Below are 22245 nucleotides of genomic sequence, written 5' to 3'. Positions count from 1 at the left end.
AACAATGTCAAATATACTATAATATAAAATAATATAAATATACTGTAAAATAATATAAAATATACTATAATATAATATACTATAATATAATATAATATAATATAATATACTATAATATAAAATAATATCAAGTATACTATAATATAAAATAACAATGTCAAATATACTATAATATAAAATAATATAAATATACTGTAAAATAATATAAAATATACTATAATATAATATACTATAATATAATATCATATAATATACTATAATATAAAATAATATCAAGTTTACTATAATATAAACTATAAAATAATATAAAATATATTATTATATAAAATATACTATAATATAAAATATAATATAAAATAACAAAGTATACTATAATATAAAATAACATAATATAAAATATACTATAAAATAATATCAAATATACTATAATAAAACTATAATATAATATAATATTATTTTATGCTTTATTATATTATGTTTTATTATATAATATAATGTAATGTAATGTAATGTAATGTAATGTAATGTAATATAATAAAATATAATAATATAATATAATATAATATAATATAATATAATAACATAATATAATATAAAATACCTCTTTGAGACCACAGACAGATGTCAAATTTCTCATGGACTTTTAAAGCAATTATGTTTCAGTTTGATAAAAATTCAGAAGACATAAGGAATATATAAGACCAATATTTCTAATTTGTAGAAACAAACACCATCAATAATACAATTTACAATTTATTACATTGTGTAAATAATACAATTGAGCTGTAGAGTCTCAAAATAAATAAACTTTATACATTCGCCTCTCATATTATCAGGAGAGTTCAAATTTATATTGCATGAAGAAAAAAATGCAGCTCAGCCAACTATCAAAAGTAAAGCAAAATTTTCCATAATATTAAACAGTGACTGCACCAATAGGATAAAGCTTATCTTATGGCACACGCAGAAGAAACAAACAAACAAAAAAATTACAAATACAGGATACCAGTGTCTATGAGGAAAGTTGTCCTGTTACCACAGTTTGGTCTGAGCCAACCTGCACAATGTACATTGGTACGACACACTGCACCGTCATGTTGTTGAGATCTATGTCATCATCATCATCATCATCTGCTACGGTCGCCGTGGTTACCAGTGGGGCAGCCACACTTGCAGACAGAAATGGATTGGAATCTGACTCCAGCGCCTGAGAATGAGATGGAGAACAGGTGCATTGACAGCATGAAAAGGTTAAAACCAGTTACTATTCGAATCACTATTTAGAGGCCAGATGCTTTAATCGAAATCTGACTTATGCAACATTTTGCTTTTCACAGACTTTGAACCCATTAACTTGACATTATGCTTTACTAAAAGCTACAAAACTTAAAATAGCTAGAAATCATTACAAAGACCCTCACTTCATCCATGGTCCATATATCAGAGCAGTCAGTCTCGATGTTTGAATAGTTGAACCCAGGCTCTAGGAAAACATCTGCATTCCCACTACCCTGTAAAAAGCACATATGAAACATTGTGTACGAGCATGAAAAGTGGAATTGAAATATATTCAGAGTTTAATTCAGATCAGACCGGGAGACAATGATGCTCCTCACTCACGCTGGATGAGGTGTGATTGAGGACAGCCGAGAGGAGCCGAATGTACTCGGTCGCAGCCTTAAGCATGTCTACTTTGCTGGGCTTTCGGTCCTGCGGCATCACCGGCACGATACGCCGAAGGTACGAGAACATGCTGTTCAAGCTCCTCACCTGAGTGAAACAATGCATACATCTTTTTTAAAGGAACGATTCACCTACACCGCAAAAAATTATTTTCAACCAAAAAAATTCTTAAATATATCTTATATAAATATATTCTTAAAAATATCTAACAATTTTTAACTTAAGATGCTTTTTCTTGATGAGCAAAATGCCCCAAGAAAATAAGTCTAGTTTTTAGACCAAAAATATCAAATTCAAGCGATTTTGTGCATAAAACAAGCAAAAAAATCTTCCAATGGGGCACAGCAAATTTTTCTTGACTTTAGTGTTTAAGAAAAATGTTCAAGATTTTTTTTCAAGAAAAAGCATCTTAATTGAAGAATTTTAAAGATATTTTTACTGAAAACAAGACAAAAATACTAAGATTTTTTTCTTGATTTTTTTTTGCATTGTAGAAGTTGAAAACTTAAGTGGCATTTATTCATCCTCATGTTGTTTCATGTTTGTTTCAACATATACGAGAAAATCATAGTGCTTGCTCTTCTAAAGTCCATCTCATACTTTTTTTTTTTTTTTGCATACTCCATCCATACAGCAGCTTTATGCAATCAGCCAACAGAAAGTCAACTATTACATAAAAACCTGTATGTTTCTTTTTTACAGTACAGCCACGGTCATTCATGCAACGTGAAACACGAAAGCAGGAACCTGGCATGAAAGAATAATACAAAGAACTAAATGTCCTTGGTTCTCCAGCTAAATGTGCAATAAAGAATAGCATCAATGTCAATCACCTTCATTTGTGAATGAACTCAAACGCTTATGCAACAGACCAACTTGATATGGGTGATTTCATCTTATCTATATATTTATTAAAACATATTGACAACATTGCATATCTGGAATCCTCTCATTAGACTGTCAATATGACTAAGCATCTATCGGAAGTCATTAAACTCCATTCTAATTCTAAGAACTACATCGAGCATTCCATAAAAACACTTTTGCTTTTCATAGGCAGAGGAGGTACAAAGAATTCCAGGAAGGGAAACAAAAGCCACAGGAATAAGAAATGAGGAACATCTGGTTCCATTAACAGAGGCAAACAGGGCATTTATAACATCATACGCAGTTAGATTTTCAATCAATGGGTTAAGGTGAAATAAAGATTTTAAAAAGGTCTACCTTTGTGAGGCTATAAAAATGCACCTGAATTAGGTGCAAGAATAAAAAGTGTGATTATGAAAAGCACCACCTCCATATAGCTGATAAACTTGGGAAGGAAGTAACGTTGCAATTTATAACCCTGCAACACCCTTTACTGTCCACAAGGGGGCAACAATGCACAAATGTCAAGACACACACATTTATTACACCACAACTCTCACCCGCAATCTCTCTTTGGCATTGGCAAGCTGTCGTCTTTTGACAGCTTTATCCCTGTCTTCTGTATCAATATACCGCCCGTCTTCCAACCTGACGAATTTGCCGATGCCCACGTGCACAGGGAGTGACGGTTCAGTGCTCTCGCGCAGTAAAATGTCACCCATTAGCTCGCGCTCGGGGACTTTCATTAGACCCAACACCGCCCTGAATTTCCTACCGGTCATTGCAACGTTCACTGTATTTTGTGTACGATGTGTATTATTGTCTGTATTGCAGCATTCGTTTAACTTATTGTAACAAAAATGTGTAAACTGTACTAACACTGTCCTGGACTGTATAGTCCTTAAAGTTGACCAATCACGTGATGATAAACGTCTCAAATTTAATTCACCTGTGTTCCAAGCCCCGCCCACTTTAATAATCTTTTAATGATAGCGCACATGTGGAGCACCTGTTGGATGTATGTGTTATATTAATGTTTACCGCTAGATGGCGTAGTGTCTGTCTCTTTTAGGTGATGTGCTTTATTGGCAAGCTTTCAATTACCTGACAGTACTTTTAAAGGTTAAGAATTTAATTGAGATTTAAGTATATACAACAAACGTTGCCTTTAAAAAATAAACCTACTTATGAAAAAATATTTACAATGTAAACAATGTCCCACTACGTATTTTTAGCATAGGCCTACACTACTTTTAAATAAAATACTTTTTAAACCCAAGGGCATATTTGCAGTACACAACTACGTAAACAATTTGACTATTTTTGACAAACTTTTCTTTTGTTTACAATCTTTTTTAATAACCTTTTATTTCTGAAAAACAAAACTCCATTAAAATACAGGAATGAATACAGTAAATTAAATTGATTATGCATCTTCATTTATGCATAGATTTTTGTCTTCTCTCTGTGTTAATAGTAAATCGTATTTCATTCAAAATCTCTTCCATTTTCTCATTCAGTGGAAATATGCACCATATTTGGTCATGAAATGAAATGCATTGATGATAATTATTTGCACTTTTATTTGGAACACGTGTTTTAAGAAATCCTCCCTTATGATCAGATTAAGAGGAATTCGTCTTTCTTTTGAAACATGTCATGCGTTGATTCTTACAAAAGATTAGATTAGAGCTTGTTCTTAAGAATCCACTACCTCTTAATGAAAAAGCTTAGGATGACACATCTAACTGGCTGCTTAATGATAAAGAAAGATGATCGTAATTGTGACATCATAAGTGACATCATCATCTGAATCAAACAACTGGATCTATTTGGAGAAACAATCTTCACAGTCATGAAAGCACACCAAACACTTGAGAACTACTTGGCTATAACAATCTGTAAATGCTGTCATGTTTTTATATTCCTATATTTTCAAAACATCTGTTTTGCATATCAGTCTTAATACGCTATCAGAATAAAAGAGAAAAAGTCTAAATATGTACCATTAAGGTATAGTCATATGTATGCATTTGGTACCAATATATCTTTCAGATACTAATATGCACCTATTGGTACCTTTATGAATCTCTGTGGGACTAATTTAAAAGCTGAACTTTTTGAAAGGGTACAGCCCCTGTGACAGCTGGGGTACATAAATAAATATCCTTTACACTGCCATATAAGAACTATTTTTTGCTGGATGGTAAATTATAATTTTAACCAGTGGCGGCCGGTGACTTCTTTTTTCGACGGCGCTCGATGCGAAGTTTGTCATAACCTGTATGTAGCCCGTCATGTGTGTGGTTCCTTTTTTCAAAATATGTGTTGTGCGCGTCGAGAGATCCTGTATGCATCATGTGTCTTGTCAAAATAAGTGCTTGCTGCATACTCGCATACGTAATCAAATGCAAATCGCATACATAATCTCATGTGTAATCAGAGTTTACTGTTAAGGGCGCGTCTTAAACGGTTTTGACGCGTGTCCAGCAGACACTTATTTTGACAAAACACGTGATGCACCTGGTTCACATGACGCAAAGACACTCCGAACACTTATTTTGAATTAGCGCCCCTCGGATGAGCAGTCACGAGCCGGCACTGATTTTAACACCCAAAAATACTTTCCGTTTTAATTTATTTTTTTATTTTTTTGTGAATCGAGTTCTTTAGATTATAAAAAGGTACAAAAATTGTTCTTCGAAAAACCTTTGACTCAATGTTTGAGGAACCAAAAAGTTGGCATGAAACTTGTCGTCAGTTCTCCATGGTGATGTATATCCGAGTGAAACGGCTTGTAAAATAAAAAGGGCTGAACTTTAATTTGCCCATCGAGATTTAATTGGATTGTCTGAAGTTGGGTCATGTTGCCATTTGCTAATCGCTGGGATCTTTTCCCTGACTCTGCCCATCTGCCATACCATGGCTGCGTCGGATAACTCTAAATTGCTGCCTTCTGAGGCAGCATTCCAAGGCAGGAAAGCATCAAGGCATGTCTGAATCAGGGTTCCCACACCTTAGTTAACTTCAAATTCAAGGACCTTTCAAGGACTTCCAGGTCCAATACCCTCAAATTCAAGAACTAAATGTGGGGCCACATTTCAAGTAAGAGCAACATGTGTTACCTTTAAAGATACATTGTTACAGTTCCCTTTCGAGGGAATTTGCGCTGCGTCACTGCGGTGACACTTTGGGGACACCTCCAAGGGTAAGTGCGTCTGAATGTGTATATTAAATTCAACCAATGGTAAGGCTTAAAGACAAAGACAGCGTGATGCAGGAGCCAAAGACAGCGTTACAGGGATGCAGGAAGTATGGCAAGGGAGACGCAGCGCCTCGTTCCCTTCTCAGGGAACAACAGTTACATACGTAACCTGAGACGTTTTCATGTGTCAAACACAACTATGCAAAGTCTAGAATTTTTTAGGATATTATCCTACACTACACAGGAAAAAATATGGATTTTTTTTCAGAAAAACTTCTTGCATAAAATGGATTCAAGCACTTTCAATGACCTGTATCTATGTATGCATATTTTCAAAAACTTCCCAGGTCCTTGAATTTATTCCCTCCGAAGTCATTGCCTCATGAGACAGTGAGGCAACAAGTCAGCTGTCTAAGTTTTCGGACGCAGCCCATATGACCGGAAGAAAAGAGGGATCGTTTAGAGGAAGGGAAGAAATTAGCATTTTTGATTAAAGATTATGAGGACACATGAATAAAAAAAATAAAGCTCAGAGATAATTCATTTGTAAAAAATACCACAATATTAAAAAAACTAATTTTTCATTTTAATTTCATTGCGAATTTAAGCACCTTTATTTTTAGGAGTGTAACTGATGTTCTATATTTGCCTGAATAATTAAAGTATGTTTCCCTTAGAGACAAATGTTAAGACACTCAATTACTTTTATGAAATGTGTATTTAGTTATTTATAGCTTTAAATTATAAATTTAAGAAGGAATTAGTAGTTTCGCAACACTTTCTGTTAAATAAAACTTTGATGACTTTCTGTCTATCATTTAACATTTTTAATTAACTTAGCAGTTATTGTACCAACTGAAGCACAAAAAATTCACAAAGTTTGAAAGATTGAAATACTTGACATTGAAACTTGTTTGGATAGATGAATGACTGATATATGATTAAAGAAAAACTTGAACATCAACCTGTTGACACAATGGCACAGAGACTGAAAACAATTCAAAAACTCAGTCTGTCTTTCTTTGTTCATTGGACAAACCGTAGGTGTCCTCATTGATGTTTCGATTCAATGTTAGATTTGTGTGAACAATTGAGGCACCAGCGTAGGTTTAAAATCCGATCAGCTGCTCTCTTACAATCTTACATTCACCCGTCCCGTAGGATGTCAAGAACTCAACCCGTGTTCATCTGATAACCAACTCTGTATAAGGACATTGTTATTTTATTTCTGCTTTAATCCAAGTTATAATAAGAATGAAAATCAAATGTGTAAAAGATTAGAAAGCACAGTGGCACTGCTGGTATTTTAAATGTGCTGCATTGAAAACAGAAACCCAGTTGACATTTCAAACTTAAAGCAAAGTTCCTTCACAAAGACATGCCTGGTTTGTGTGCTCTCTTGGGTTATGAAAAAATGTAAGAATTCATAGAAATATTGACTATACTGAAAAGGCAAACCCAGACTTCGACCTTTTGAACACTTAAGCATTATAAACATTTCACTCTCAAATATGTAAGAGCAAAAGAGGAATGTCTGAAATTGAAAAACAGCTCCCATAAAATGCAGAACATTAAAAAAAACTTTTTCTCGTTCTGCTTTATTAGACTTAAGAAGACGAGCATACAGTGCTTTATCTACTCACTTTTTAAAAAAAAGGTGCATAGGCCTACTCAATACCAATTACCTGCAAATCCATTCTTTCAAATATTTCATATTTTAAAAAATTTCATTCCTTTCTTTGTTAAGTCAGCAGTGCTCAATAATAGTGGATTACTTTAAATTCCTGTTGCACACATTTGAGTCATTAACCTTGGTGTTACGCATTTTTTTTCACATTTTTCTAAATACATCAATAGACAATGATGGCATTAGATTTTACCAAAAAGCCTGTATGAATTAACCACCATTTTAGAGAAAGTTACTGCTGTAATCTGATACAATTCAATTTCATTTTGTACATTTCAATGTAAGCATTTGATACTTTTAAATATATTTCTCCGTTATAATTTAAAAAAATAAGTTTGAAGACTTAAACTCGCATAAGACACTTAATATTAACATCTGAGATAAACTTTTAATAAAAACGTCTCATTTTTTATGCTCAGTATGCATTACGCTTGACCAACCTAGCTATGGTTTGGTGGCACACACCTTCTTTGCATCCAATCAACGGCAAGGATGTAAATGACGCAATGGGCTCAAATTACTTGCGCGAGGTGGGGCGAAATAATCGTGACATCACTTCTCATCATCGTCGTGCGCGTCAAAGAAAAAGTTGAAGAACATGAACTCGCATCCAAAGTGACTCAGTATCAGTTTAGATCAGAATCCATAGACTTTGAAAGTTAAGAAAGTTTGAAAGAAACATCGAAGGTGACTGAAGACGATGATCGCCTCTCATTTATTGGCGTACTACTTCACTGAGCTGCACCATGACCACGTTCAGAAAGTAAGTACCGATTCGTCCAAAAAGCCGGCTGATCGAGATTATATTAATGTAATCCGTTTGAATCAACATCCGGATAATGGAAGCCATTATCTGTCAATAGTTAGGCTATACAAGTTTGTTGTTAGTGATATTGTTGTATTTGTCTCTCGCATCCTTTAACTACACACGTGACTTGTGCGCACAAGGTCGAATACATCGTTAAAAGATAAGTCACACTGATACCAGGCCACAGGTTATGGTACTTGTTTGGATGTGGGATTTACAAGTTAAATATATGAAATATTATTATGTGAATCACCCCGAATTGGGTTTTGGGGTTTGTGTCAATAAGTTCATTGACGTCAGTATGCAGGCTGCCAGTTTCCGCATTTTTTTAAGTATGGAGAATTACTAGCATACTTCCCCTTACAGAAATGATCCGTAGTTTTACTACCTTAGCTATGTTATTTACTATACCTCTCTACAATAACTATAGTTGGTATTTGTAGTAAAACTGGTAATTTGTCTGACAAAACTATAACATGGTTACTGCATCTACTAAAGGTTCTTTCTCATAAGAGAACTACGTATGAATACTGTTCAAATACAATACGACCCAGTACCGATTTTGTCGGGGCGTCGACGTGACACTGATATTGTCTATATTAAAATTAATTGAGAACAAATAGAAGCGATTGTGGGTTAACTAGCTGGTTCAGTATTAGTAATATGAATTGCTTCCTGCCACGATGTATCTTTAAGTGAGGCGAGTTTACACTTCTGTAACCTGAGACACTGGGGCCGGTGACGCGCATCACTCCCTCGCGGCATTAATGACGCATAATTTTGCTATTACACACAGTGCAGTGACTTTAGGCACGTCGTCTTTTAGGAGATGTGGTGAATTGCCCTCGTGTACTAATGTCAAAAGTTGAATACACGTGACATTCACTTAAAAAAAGTTAGACTTCTCACATTGTTTATTAAATACTGGATATGCCCCTGGTTTCACAAACAAAGCTTAAAGGGATAGTTCACCCAAAAATGAAAATTCTATCATCATTTACTCACCCTCATGTTGTTACAAACCTGTATAAATTTCTTTGTTCTGATACAAAGAAAGATATTTTGAAAAATGTTTGTAACCAAACCATTTCTGGACCCCATTTACATCCATGGTATTCTTTATTCCTACTATGGAAGTGAATTGGTTAGGGCTGGGCGATTAATCGAAAAATAACCGAAACCGAAATTCAGAACCTCTAACCGACATTATTTTATCATGTCGGTTATTTCGGTTTTTAATCCTGTTAATACTTTCCCTTTAAAAACAAACTGCTGCGTGTGATGTTGCGTATCTCCGCCCCGTCCTGTCAGTGGCACAGCGAAACATGGAGGAGAACTCAAACACTGTTTAACTGAGCAGCAGGATCATCTAGTGCCCAAAAGAAGCACAGTACTTTTTTTTAAGAAGTACTCGCGAATGTGCAGGCACCTGTGACAAAAATACGGAATGCGCGATCGGATTTTTACCGCAGACGCGTTCAGTTTAATCTACCGATGGGTCTCTAAGCAGCCTGGGTAATGTCATTACATCTCACTCACTCAAAATCGCGAAAAGACGCGCCCGCGTGAGTTTAATTAGACACTTCAGAGATGACGGAGAGAGAGAACGGGAGAACTTCTAGTCTACATTAACACCAAAAGCATTACAGATGAGAATAAATGGCTTAGACATCAGTGCCCAGTTAAGAAAAAATGGATTGAATACAAGAAACGTGTAAAGGATACAGTCCAAGTATGTATTTTTCCCTACTCATCTCATTACAATATGCTATCTGGATACAACTTATTATGTATGTATCTTATGTCTATAATTAGTCATGGGGGTTGTATGATTCTTTGGTTCATAACTTCCCATTCTGAAAGTTTCATCAATTGTACATAATGACATGCAACATCTGCATAGAGTTAAGTCTATTTAATATTTTTCAGTAATGCAGTTATTTTGGGAAAAATGTGAATAATTGCATTGCAGGCTGATTTAAGGTGTGCCCTAAACTTTCCAACCTTGTCAGGGAACTATGAGGCAAAAAAATAATCGTTTATTAATCGTAACCAATGTCAAATGTTAGATTAACCGAGGTTTTGATTTTAGGTCAAATCGCCCAGCCCTAGAATTGGTTCATTTTTGGGTGAACTATCCCTTTAAGGCTACTCCTATGAAACACGTTTGATCTGTCTTAACTGAAAATAACTTGCACTGACAGATCTTAAAATATGCCCGTGCCATTGATTTGTCATAAGATACACACCAGTAACATCTTTTTCTAAGGCATTTTTTTTAAATCAAAGATGCTTAAACATCTTAATTTTACTAATGCTTAGTCCTGGCTTTAGCTAAGCCTTGTCTGAGAAACCCAAACATGATGTTTAAATTTGGACGTTATGTGTGCTATGACCCCCACTGATTTATGTCGCCACATTGTGTCCTTGTGGCATTTCTGGATATTTATGTACGGAAGGCAGTAAATAATCCACTGAAGGGCTCAATGCAAATACTTTTTTGTACTGACCCAGTCGGGCCAGTGGTTCAGGTTTTCGCTTGTGCTGCCAAAAGTTTTACTAGCCTCACAAAAAAAAGGATTTCAGTGTCACACATTTAAAAGAATAACAAAAAACCCCAAATATAATTGTATTCATAATTTGTTAAAGGGAACATATCATGAAAATTTAACTTTTTTCACGTTTAAGTGCTATATATGGGTCCCCAGTGCTTTTATCAACCTAGAAAATGTGAATAAGATCAACCCAGTAACTCAGTTTTGATAAACCATTCTTCACAAGCATGTGAAAAAATAGGTCATTGAATTTCAGCTCCCCTTGATCTGCACTATCCAACCACGCCACTGCCATTTTAGTGCAGAGATCAGCTCATTTGCATGTTAAAGGAGTCTGGACACATCCATTTTTGCACACACCTACAAAGTGACAATTTTAACTTGCTATAATGAATTATCTAGATGATATTTTGAGCTAAAACTTCACATATGTACTCTGGGGACACCAAATATTTATTTGACATCTTAAAAAAGTGTTGTGAAATGTCCCCTTTAAGCCAATTGGCAATTTTAAATATAAATTCTGAAATTTCACAATACTTTCATCAGGGTCAATAGTTCCAGTTATATCAGGATAAACTGTGCACAGAAATCAAAGGAATCTTGTTTTAGAAAGATAACGAACCAATATTAATAAAACGGTGTTATTAATATGCTGTGTTGATATGTCTCGATGCGCTTAAAAAATTCATACATCTCGCCAGTGATGTTCAGTGGACCAGATGAAAGGTTGTCGGCAACCCTTTTAGACAGCATGCAGGCTATGTGCTTTTCTCCTGAGCTTCTAGGTTTTGTTTTACCATCTGATGTAACATGCAACAATGTCCACAACAACCAAAAAGTTAGAAGAACCCTCATGACACTGCTGAGAAGTTAACGTTCGCAATGCTTAAAATGTGTCTCGCTGGTAACATTTCATAAGAATACAAAGAGACAAAAAGCCACCGGCAGAAAATATATTGTTTACTGCCCGGAGCGTCTCTCACGCTGGCCTCGGGCCATCGGGCAGTCCTTTAAGTTGAGCCATGCACTGGGATGCAGTCAGATTCACAGTTTTTGCCCTCTGACTTCTATAATTTCCTGGTACTGTAACACTTGTTGTTAGTTTGAGAGTCATGAAACATCTTGTGCAAATGAAAATTGTTCCTTCCTCATAGGCGTGTTGTTTCCCCTTTCATGCTTTGGGGTCAAATGGTCATGAGTATGCTTAACAAGTGGTCTTTAAATTGCCATTCAATGGTAATGAGGCTTATACAAATGACCCCAAATACTTGTCTTTGCAATTTTGAGGCACTACCTTGAGTCTATCTTTATTTCTGTGATATTCCTGTGCTGGAATATAACAGGGGACTCTTGGGGCCCACATAGGGTGTCAGTACACGTGTCTCTTTGATATTTAGATCCTGAGGTGCTGTATTCCTTTTTAGTTAATAGATATAACCTTCATGTCCGTGATCTTCACACGGACCTTCTGTGGCTCATTTTTACATACTCTCCCCTTCACGCCGTCTAATGTAACGTACAACTGATTTCCTGGATCCTGGAGGTTTATTATTGAGTCAGCTATTTATTGAGACATTAAAGTAGGGAAAAGACATTGAGTTCAAGGTGACTTAGTCTGTACATACAGTCCCGCTCTTTTTTTACATGTTCAATGCCAGAATGCTGTGTTTTTGGGGAATCTGAATTTCTGGAAGGCTGAATCACTTTCACAGCATTATATCAGTTTTACAGCAGGCAGTTTCATCTATGCATTTAAATAGATTTTTTATGAGGATTGAAGTCGTTTTACATTTGTGCGTTCGGCAGACGATTTTACCCCAAGTGACTAAGAGTCTCATTGAAACATGTTTGATGTATACGTACAAATTTTTTATTGAATCGTCGTTTTGTCCAGATGGATCCAGCGTTTTGGGACCCTTAAATTAGGGATAAATCTGAAACTGACACCCTGGCGTTTTCGTGTGTACAGCGAATCCGTATATATTTTAGCCAGTTTCTCACACTGAAGTTAGATAAAGTGACTGATATCACCTAAAAAATTGTGCCAGACAGCTCAAATTATTATTTATTTTAAACTTTACAGATCAGGGTTGTTTTACATACTTGATCAATAACTGATTATTGATTATTTTTAACCCTTGAAGTTATGGACTTCAGTTTCGAGCCAAACGCATTTACAGTGAGGAAAATAAGTATTTAAACACCCTGCTATTTTGCAAGTTCTCCCACTTAGAAATCATGGAGGGGTCTGAAATTGTCATCGTAGGTGCATGTCCACTGTGAGAGACATAATCTAAAAATTCTAAGAAATCACAATGTATGATTTTTTTAACTATTTATTTGTATGATACAGTTGCAAATAAGTATTTGAACACCTTAGAAAGTCAATGTTAATATTTGGCATGTTTGTAATTACAGAGGTCAAACGTTTCCTGTAGTTTTTCACCAGGTTTGCACACACTGCAGGATTTTGGCAAACTTAAGATGGGCCTAGACATGTGCTGGTTTAAGCAGGGGAACCTTCCGTGCCATGCATGATTTTAAACCATGATGTCTTAGTGTATTACCAACAGTAACCTTGGAAACGGTGGTCCCAGCTCTTTTCAGGTCATTGACCAGCTCCTCCAGTGTAGTTCTGGGCTGATTTCTCACCTTTCTTAGGATCATTGAGACCCCATGAGGGAAGATCTTGCATGGAGCCCCATGCTCGAGTAGGGTGGCCATTTGTGCCAGTTCCGCCGAACACGTCCCGAACATGTTTTCGGGTGCGTTCTCCGGAAGTCGCGTTGCTCGACCGCAGACGCCATCGAGGTTCTCACATTTCAGTTAAAATACATTAGAAAATTTGAGATTTATTTCTTTTAAGACATACAATCATTGTAGTTTCATTCTTACCTTGAAATGTAACGGTTGCTTTTCTAAAATTTAACCCGAAATATTAAACCTTGATGACGTATGTGGTCGACCAACGCGACTTCCGGAGAACTAACCCGAAAACATGTTTGGGACGTGTCCGGCGGAACTGGCACAAATGGCCACCCTAAGTCCAAGTGAGATTGACAGTCATGTTTAGCTTCTTTCATTTTCTAATGATTGCTCAAACAGTGGACCTTTTTTCACCAAGCTGCTTGGCAATTTCCCCATAGCCCTTTCCAGCCTTGTGGAGGTGTACAATTTTGTCTCTAGTGTCTTTGGACAGCTCTTCGGTCTTGGTCATGTTAGTAGTTGGATTCTTACCGATTGTATGGGGTGGACAGGTGTCTTTATGCAGCTAACGACCTCAAACAGGTGCATCTAATTTAGGATAATAAATGGAGTGGAGGTGGACATTTTAAAGGCAGTTGAACAGGTCTTTGAGGGTCAGAATTTGTCGCACGTGATCTCGTCACACCCCTACCCTCCGTGATTTCTAAGTGGAAGAACTTGCAAAATAGCAGGGTGTTAACATACTTATTTTCCTCACTGTATATCTCCCTTTAGTTTAGATGCAACATCCCCTTAACACAATCCAAAAATGCGGAATAAAATTAAGCTCTGTCTCCGTCTCATTTTATCTAGTTTGATGATCCATTTTTCTCCGAAATTTCAATTTCCAATAACTTCCGGGCTTTAAAAAAGGAAAGCATTTTCAGAATGCCAAATGTACTGCCTGAAGGCTGGCTTACTTTACACATGTTCATGTATGCATGAGTTCATAGCTTATTTATTTATGGTGTGATCTTGGCCTTCTTTCTTATGTCAGACAGTTGTGTAATGTGTTCATCCACCTGTGGTGTTAAATGTCATTCAGGAAGCAGGTTTATGGGTTTGACTTCTCCAGGTATTTGTGAGTATTTACGGTGAACAAGCCATTCCTCCTGCTGAGGTGAAATATTTGTGTGAAAATTGCCGGTGGCTGGGTTTGAATGGTGTCTTGTTTATGTTCCTCTTTGGATGATACTCCCCAGGGTGATATCTTAGTAGAGAATTGAACCATTTTTAAACTCAAATTACAAGGTAAGAATACTTTGGAAGTAGGTGACCCAAAAACGGAAAATCACCACCAGAGCAATGTCTGGGTTAACTGTGGTATAAGCAGAATAATTATAATTAAATTATTTGAAAATAATGCACACACTCTTCGTGTCGTGCCACATTGGGTGTGTGTTATTTTTGAATAATTCAACGGTCTGTTGTCAATTATTCCTTACTTATACAATACACAATATTTAAAGCAGGCCTTTTCCCACCTGACATAATGGCTTTTGGTGAAATGGCCATCTGACCTTTTATTGCAATGTGGGACATTCCAGCTTCCTTTTCTTGTAATATGAGGTCTAGTCGAAGCTCTCCGGTTACCGTCGGCCTTCATAGCAGATCTGTAGCTCATTGTGACTGGCAGTACCAGACCCACACCTTAATGAATACTTTGTGTACACCATCTTAACTTGTCTTTCTGTTTCATTGTAACTTTATAATGCTTAATGTTGTGTTTAATCCACAAGTTGTTTTTTTACTTTGTATACACACATGTTCTGTACTGGCAGACTCCAAATTACACTTATACTTCTGATTTGTTTTTATGATCTACAAAAGTATGCAGAATAGAATGTTAAAAATGTTAGTGTTAAAACTAGCTGCATTTATAAACAGAATATTTATGAAGACCTTTACTCTCTTATGTGGAGGTCACAATTCACATCCAAGGGCCATAACATAGTTTTTAAGTAAGATATTTTCACTAAGAATAAATATTTACAATTTTTTTTAAGATCATTAGACCTGAATTTAGTGTCTTGAAAGCTTTTCTTAAATCAGTTCTGCTTGCGCAACTCTTATTTTGTTTTTAATAGCTCTGGCACTGGACACAGGCTTCATTACTTTCATGTTTTATTCAGAGAGATGTTTAGAAGGGAAAAACTCTGCATTGCATTGCTTTGGATTGCATCGTGGGAAACATTATCGTGTAGTCCATGCATACAGAAAAGTGTACTTACTATGCACAGTGTATATTCATAATGCAATAGTGTTTTAAAGGGGTGGTTCAATGGTATTTCAAGCATTCTGACTTATTAACACAGTTATAGAGTTGTTTCCTCATCGTCGCTGCCTGATGAAACTCACGTATGTCCAAAACGGTAACTTTTCAGAAAGTGAAAAAAACACCGTATATCAAAAGCAGTTGAATGTAGTGTTGTCATACTTGGTACGGCATATTTACATGTAACCATATTCTTGCCAGTGTCATGATATAATCCACATTTGACCAAAATTGAGTTTAAATGGACATGCGTGCATATTTTACAGTAACTTTGATCGATACGCGTTCTTCCGATCATTAATTAGAATGGCCAAAGTCGCGTTTCGTATTGACAGATGAATACGCTCAGTTTATTAAATAGCCTACGTCTTGGTTTTTGGCTTACTTTATTTAATATTAATTATAAGTGTATTAAATGTCTCTTGCAAAACATTAAGGGACAATGAATCAATACACTGACATGGTAATGCTACACAACAGGGGCGTCAGTTTGTGTTGAAAAGTGGTGGGGACAAAAGATCTTATAAAAACATTACTGCAGGACGGGAAAAATATTGAATAACGCGCATCAAAAATGGGCATAGCGTAGGCTAGTCAACAACAAGAAAATACTCAGCATAAATTTATAAACCCTCAACAATGTCGAATGCACACATCACACACACAGTCCCTGCAACACCAGCTCAACCGAACAATGCCAAAGCACCATACCGTAGAAAACAGCAGCGCGTTTAATAAATGATTACAATGAATTTCATTACATATGTACAAGAAAACACACCATAAGCATACAACACAACATATGTGACACTAGACCACAAAACCAGTCTTAAGCATCGCTTGATTTTTCAGAACATTTTAACCAAATGCTTTCAAAAAGTGGTGGGGAAATCCCCAGCGTAAATATCACCAATGCTAGACAGATACTTTGTTTGCACAGTCCTACCGTTATTAAGTAACTCCTAGATGTTAGTCTGGCGTCCGGGGGAAACGTTTACCTCGAAGGAAAGTCATTGTCATGTTTATTCGGCTATATCCAGTGCTGAGGTTCAATGAAACTTTACGAGACCGGCGAGATGCTTCACAGGCGGAAGATATGCGGCGTGATTGACAGCTTTGACACCAAACGGGTACGTGAAAATCAGATGACATGATTTCACAAGTTTTCATTGGCTATTTAGGTATGTGACGCATACTGTATATGGAAATGAACCTGGACATTCAATCTGTCGAAAAATCTCAAAATCGGCAAAATGAACATACGTGGGTTTCATCGGACAGCGACGTCATGCTAAACGTAGGCAAAGTGTCAAAAAAGCAGTTGGGCGTGTTACACAGTATTTCTGTGCTGAATGCACTTCGCCAGGATTCATACAAGTTTCGGAAAGTTTTTTTCGATTACAGGTCCAGCTGATGTTTTAGGAGTTTTCTATACGTATCACTTCTTTATATGGGCACCCTGCCCACCCGTCAATCAGCGGGAGACGCTAGAACTTGCAAACATCTTATCACGCGACACAGCTTTGTTTAATTTCAAAACTCAACAATGGCACGAAAGATGAAGTGTGTTTTTGGATGTAAGGAGAAGAAAGCCAGCCTTATGGAAACAATGGATATAGCTAGTTTATTATCCGGGGTAGCAGCGGAGTTTTGCGTGTGTGTTTGATGCGCTGAATTTTCCAAACCGGGTCACGAGTTGCACGCGGTAAGTAAGACTTCTGTCTTATGTTGGAAATTGGCGCGTGTATATTATATAAATGACACAAACATGTAGTGCATCATAAGTTAAACAGTGTTGTATAGTGTTGCATGACTCGTACTCGCTCCTCTCGCTGTATAACTCCTCCTCCTTCATTTTTTCGTACGTTATCGGAAAGATTCGGTAAAGCTAATCTTTCTTTTATAAATCTGATTAAACTAAAGACTCTTTGGAGATAAAAAGGATGTAATACTACTCTATATATACTCCAGATTAACATCACAAATGCAGAAACAGCGTGTTACGTGAGCTTTAATAGTGAAGCATTCTAAAGTATATCCGTGTCAGGGCCCACAATATTTAGTAAGTGATCATGTACAGCGACCCACTTTTTTTAAGAGGTTTATTTTGTAAAAATGTCTGAGTTGACATTATCCGGTGGATTATGGGGCTACTTGCTTGATCAATAAATATGCATGAAATAATTATATTCAGGTTGAAGTTGTTTGCTAATGTAAGAAGAAATGAAACTGGCGCAGTGTAGAAAATTGGTTGTCGGGGACAGAAGTGATATTACAGTTTAGCGGTCATTCAGTGTATGAAAATAAGCTGCAAATGCATTCAAGCCCGGTACAGCCATGTAATAATGAGTGTAATTTACACAAGTATACATCTAAATAACATTAAGATAAATGCCACATTTCCGATGCACCATACCATAGAAATATATGTTTTTCCTTTTTAAAATGTAGGGTTTTTTGCATAAAATTGATGAATTGATTAAACAGACAAGTTAAAGTAAACTGGCTGTGTGAATTAGATGTTGACCCTTAATCTGCTTTTTTCAGAAAGTGGACAAGTTCCTGTATCACATGCGGTTATCTGAAGAGAACTTGATGGACGTCTCCATGCGCTTCAGGAAGGAGATGGACAAAGGTCTAGGCAGAGACACTAACCCAACTGCGGCCGTCAAGATGTTGCCCACCTTTGTTCGGTCCACACCTGATGGAACGGGTAATTTACGTTGTCTCATTTGTATAATAAGAGATTACTGTCGTCTCTCACCTCCTATTACATGTGCAAATTGGTGGGTGGGGCTAAAGAGGCAGTAATGTAGAGATGAAACGGTATGAACATTTTACATCACGGTTTTAGTGATCAAAATCACCACAATTATCAATATTATCATTGTTTTGTTAACAAGGGCCCCTAACATAGGTGTTTTCAGCACATCTAAAAATAGTCTCCAGTATCCCCAGAATGTGTCTGTAAAGTTTCAGCTCAAAATACATCACAGATCTTCCACTATATGATGTTGAACATGGACATTTGTGGCTGCAATGAAAACACGTATTTTGTGTGTTTCTTTAAGTGCAAAGAAAGCTTCTGTTCCCTTCCCTGTATGCAAAGTATTGGGAATAGAGCTGACATATGTGCTTTAGACTACAACAAAACATGTGTCTCTGGCAGAAGGTTGAACTATGCGCTCCTAAGGTGGAGTCTGTGAGCGGTTATGGTTGGGATGTAATCAATGTGACATTACATTGATAGGGGATCCCCAACAGCCGGGTTTGTGTGACTGTTGCAGTTAAAAGGAGATTACACGAAGAATAAATGGATTTGTATAATATGTTTCTGCACACACACATTCGCCTAATAGAAACACATTTAAAGTGCATTTTTTTAGATTAGGGGGCTTTAAAATTGATTTTGTATGTAGGGCACTTTTGTTGTTTGATTAAACATCAAATAAATAACATTAACATTAATCATGGCACATTTAGGATCATCAGATAAATCTTCATTTAGGTCAGATAAAACACAACTGAGTAAATCAGACTTTTATATAAAGAGTTTGGTTCCAAAACCATTTTGGCTAATTTGGTAAAAACATGTTTTCTATGCTAAGAAAGTGACAAGATGAAAAACGCTATTTTCTGTTACAAACTTTCACATAGCATCTTTAGGTTATAATAGCATAAAAATTTCAAATTCAAAATTTGATTTTCAAAGATTTATTATAAAATCTGTTTTTTCTCCGCAAAATGCAATAAATCTATGACAAGTTTTTTTCCCACATTGCTATAAACCTATTGAATCAATATATAAATGTGCATTCATCTTTGCCATGTTATATTTATTTAGTTGACTAGTGGTGTACACCGATTAAAAAAAATAAACATAAATTGCATTAATGAAAACACTTTGTCATATTAAGAACACTGTCATTGCCGCTGTCATTCTTCGGATGTCGCTGATTAACTTTTTTGACAGCGATCAGCTGTAAAATGTTTTGGTCGTGTTCGATTTTTGTTGGCTTCGAGTAAAATAATGTAAAGTTTTTCATAAGATCCCCTGGGATCATGACAGAAGCTTGATGCTGTTGTGCGTCTCTCACGTAAATTATTCGATTTTGATGGCTTACGTTTCTTCCCTGCCACAGAAACCACCACAGGTTTATCAATGCCATCAAAATACTATTTTGTTTTGTTTGTTTGTTGATCACGAAGTACAAAGTAGATGAGGAAATCTAGGATTACGCGTGTATTCAGTGTGCCGCCATTGTTGTTTACAATGTGTGGAATGGTGCGCTGTGATTTGTTAAGAGGATTTATTGCATTTTTCAGAGGAGGAGGACTGGCGTTTATCGCGTTTTGGGAAAAAAGATGACAGAATAACATGACAGATATTGGATTTTGCGTAAAATGAAGAATGTACTTTTTAATACTGACCTGATACAATACTGATTTTGGTGGTAACTTTCTTTTTGTTAAATGGCGTTTATCGCATTTTGGAAACCAAACTCTTTATATAAACACAGGACAAATTAAAGGACAAGTTCGGTATTTTACACTTAAAGCCCTGTTTTCAGATTGTTTATGATGAAATAGAACGGGTTTGACTGAAATTTCGACATATGCGGCTGCCCCGAGAATTTTCGGGTGTTTCTTGTATCACCACAACCTCTATGGCTTTATAGGTGCACTGGAACAATTCTTCCTAAGATGCATTAAACTTCCATTTACAAAGACGTGAAACTCACCGAGTGGTCAGGGGTGTTCACTGATATGCTTTCTAACAGGTGTTTACGCATTCGTTGTAAACTTGTGGACCTATTTTTCCAAACGCCTCACACCCGTACATTCCTCCGTTGAGAGCTTGAATAATAGACACTACAGCCCAGGTGGTGGCGATAATCCGCCTTTGCCAATTCCAGAATACAAACGACGTTCTCGGCGCGGAGCAATACCGTACCTCACAGCACATCTAATACAAGTCAATGGAGTTGGCAAAAACTACGATAAAACCTGTTGGAATGCGTCTTTTGCAGCGATTTTTGTGTGAGCATATCAGTGAACACCCCTGACCACTTGGTGAGTTTACGTCTTTGTAAATGAAAGTTTAATGCATTTTAGGAAGGATTGTTCCTGTGCACCTATAAACCCATTATAGAGGTGGGAGGTGATACAAGAAACACCCGAAAATTCTCGGGCCAGCATAATATATCCAATTTTCAGTCAAAACCGTTCTATTTCATCATAAACAATCTGAAAACAGGGCTTTATGTGTAAAATACCGAACTTGTCCTTTAACAAGTCATCTGTCAGCATATGTTGTGAGAAATTGGGTGTACTTTATGATCCAGGATAAATTGTAATTGCGGTTAACCATTAAACGGTAATCGTTACATCTCTACAGTGATGTGTAAATGTGCATTGGTTTTCTGCAGAGGTGATATTTTGTCACATTGACATCATACTGAGACAAACTCTGACAAGTTTAATAAAAGCTATTTTGGCCTACGAAGTTCCGAAACTTACAGGATGTTTTTAAAACACTCAATGAAAATTTTATCTCTCAATTCATGACCTCTTAAACTGGACATTTACAACTACTTTATATTTTTAGTTTAGAACAGCATGTCTGAGTATTTCAATGAATAAAAAATACTTTTTCTAAACTATGATCGAACAAAAAATAATAAGTCACTTGGTTTGATCTGCTGACTATTATTTCAGGATTGCACAGCCATATATTTGTAAGTGTGGCTTAAGTGTCCAATTGTATGTAAACATTCTTTGGAAATTTTCCACAAAACAGTAATTATGGGCAGACACAAAATAGGTGGGCAAACAATGGGGGACACACAAAATATTGTAATTGTAATAATAATGATATTTTTAAGAAAATTGAATTGTCGAAGGACAATCCAGAATGTGTTGAGGATGAAATGCGTTGTTGTCTTTAGTTTGACCCAGAAGACAGTTTGTCCTGATGGTGTTGCTGAATGTCTTGAGTTGTTAGGTGAGAGATTATTGATCTAACTCTACAGGTGTGGTATTATCACCGCTTGGCGTGTTTGTGTGTGTTTTATCTCTGTGACTGACACCGCAATAGCAGATGCTATTGTCTCTGAGGGTGTTTGCCTGTTTGTGCCATATGATACGATGTCTCAAGCAAGGTATGATGAGCAACTGTGCTCATTTTCCTGGAAAATGCCTTCACACTGAACTGTAGTCTTAAATAGGTCTTGTGGGTGTGATCCACGGATAGACAGCTGCTAGGACGTGTTGCCAAGGGAACCGTACTGATCTGCAAGGCGAAGGTGGACTCGTGTCATGGTAAATGTTTGCTGTACTTGCTTGCTCAGGACTTTATTTGTATGATGTGGCGCTCGAGAAGTTGCTTGCTCAACTGCAGTAATACTTCTTACAGTT

General features: G+C 36.4%; 2 protein-coding genes across 3 annotated transcripts in view; one reads left to right on the top strand and one right to left on the bottom strand.

The window, feature by feature from the left end:
- Positions 1-740: 740 nt before the first annotated feature.
- figla (folliculogenesis specific bHLH transcription factor) lies at positions 741-3471 on the bottom strand. The gene is made up of 4 exons (XM_055197958.2): positions 3111-3471; positions 1621-1770; positions 1422-1511; positions 741-1207 (listed from the first exon to the last, which is right to left on the bottom strand). Exons 1-4 carry the CDS (start codon positions 3330-3332, stop codon positions 1013-1015), a joined length of 657 nt encoding a protein of 218 aa, XP_055053933.2. The 5' UTR covers positions 3333-3471; the 3' UTR covers positions 741-1012.
- Positions 3472-7983: 4512 nt separating this feature from the next.
- The window catches only part of hk2 (hexokinase 2), a 64937-nt gene continuing 50675 nt past the window's right edge, over positions 7984-22245 (top strand). For both annotated transcript variants that reach the window (XM_073861079.1, XM_073861078.1), the window contains exons 1-2: positions 7984-8207; positions 18381-18541. In XM_073861079.1, the coding sequence (XP_073717180.1) occupies positions 8143-8207; positions 18381-18541 (226 nt within the window). In that variant the 5' untranslated portion in view covers positions 7984-8142. The remainder of the gene's footprint in view (positions 8208-18380; positions 18542-22245) is intronic.

The sequence above is a fragment of the Misgurnus anguillicaudatus genome, chromosome 22 (genome assembly GCF_027580225.2).
Source record: "Misgurnus anguillicaudatus chromosome 22, ASM2758022v2, whole genome shotgun sequence".
NCBI lineage: Eukaryota > Metazoa > Chordata > Actinopteri > Cypriniformes > Cobitidae > Misgurnus > Misgurnus anguillicaudatus.
Note: the sequence above shows the minus strand (reverse complement) of the source record. Positions and strands in the feature narration are given on the sequence as shown.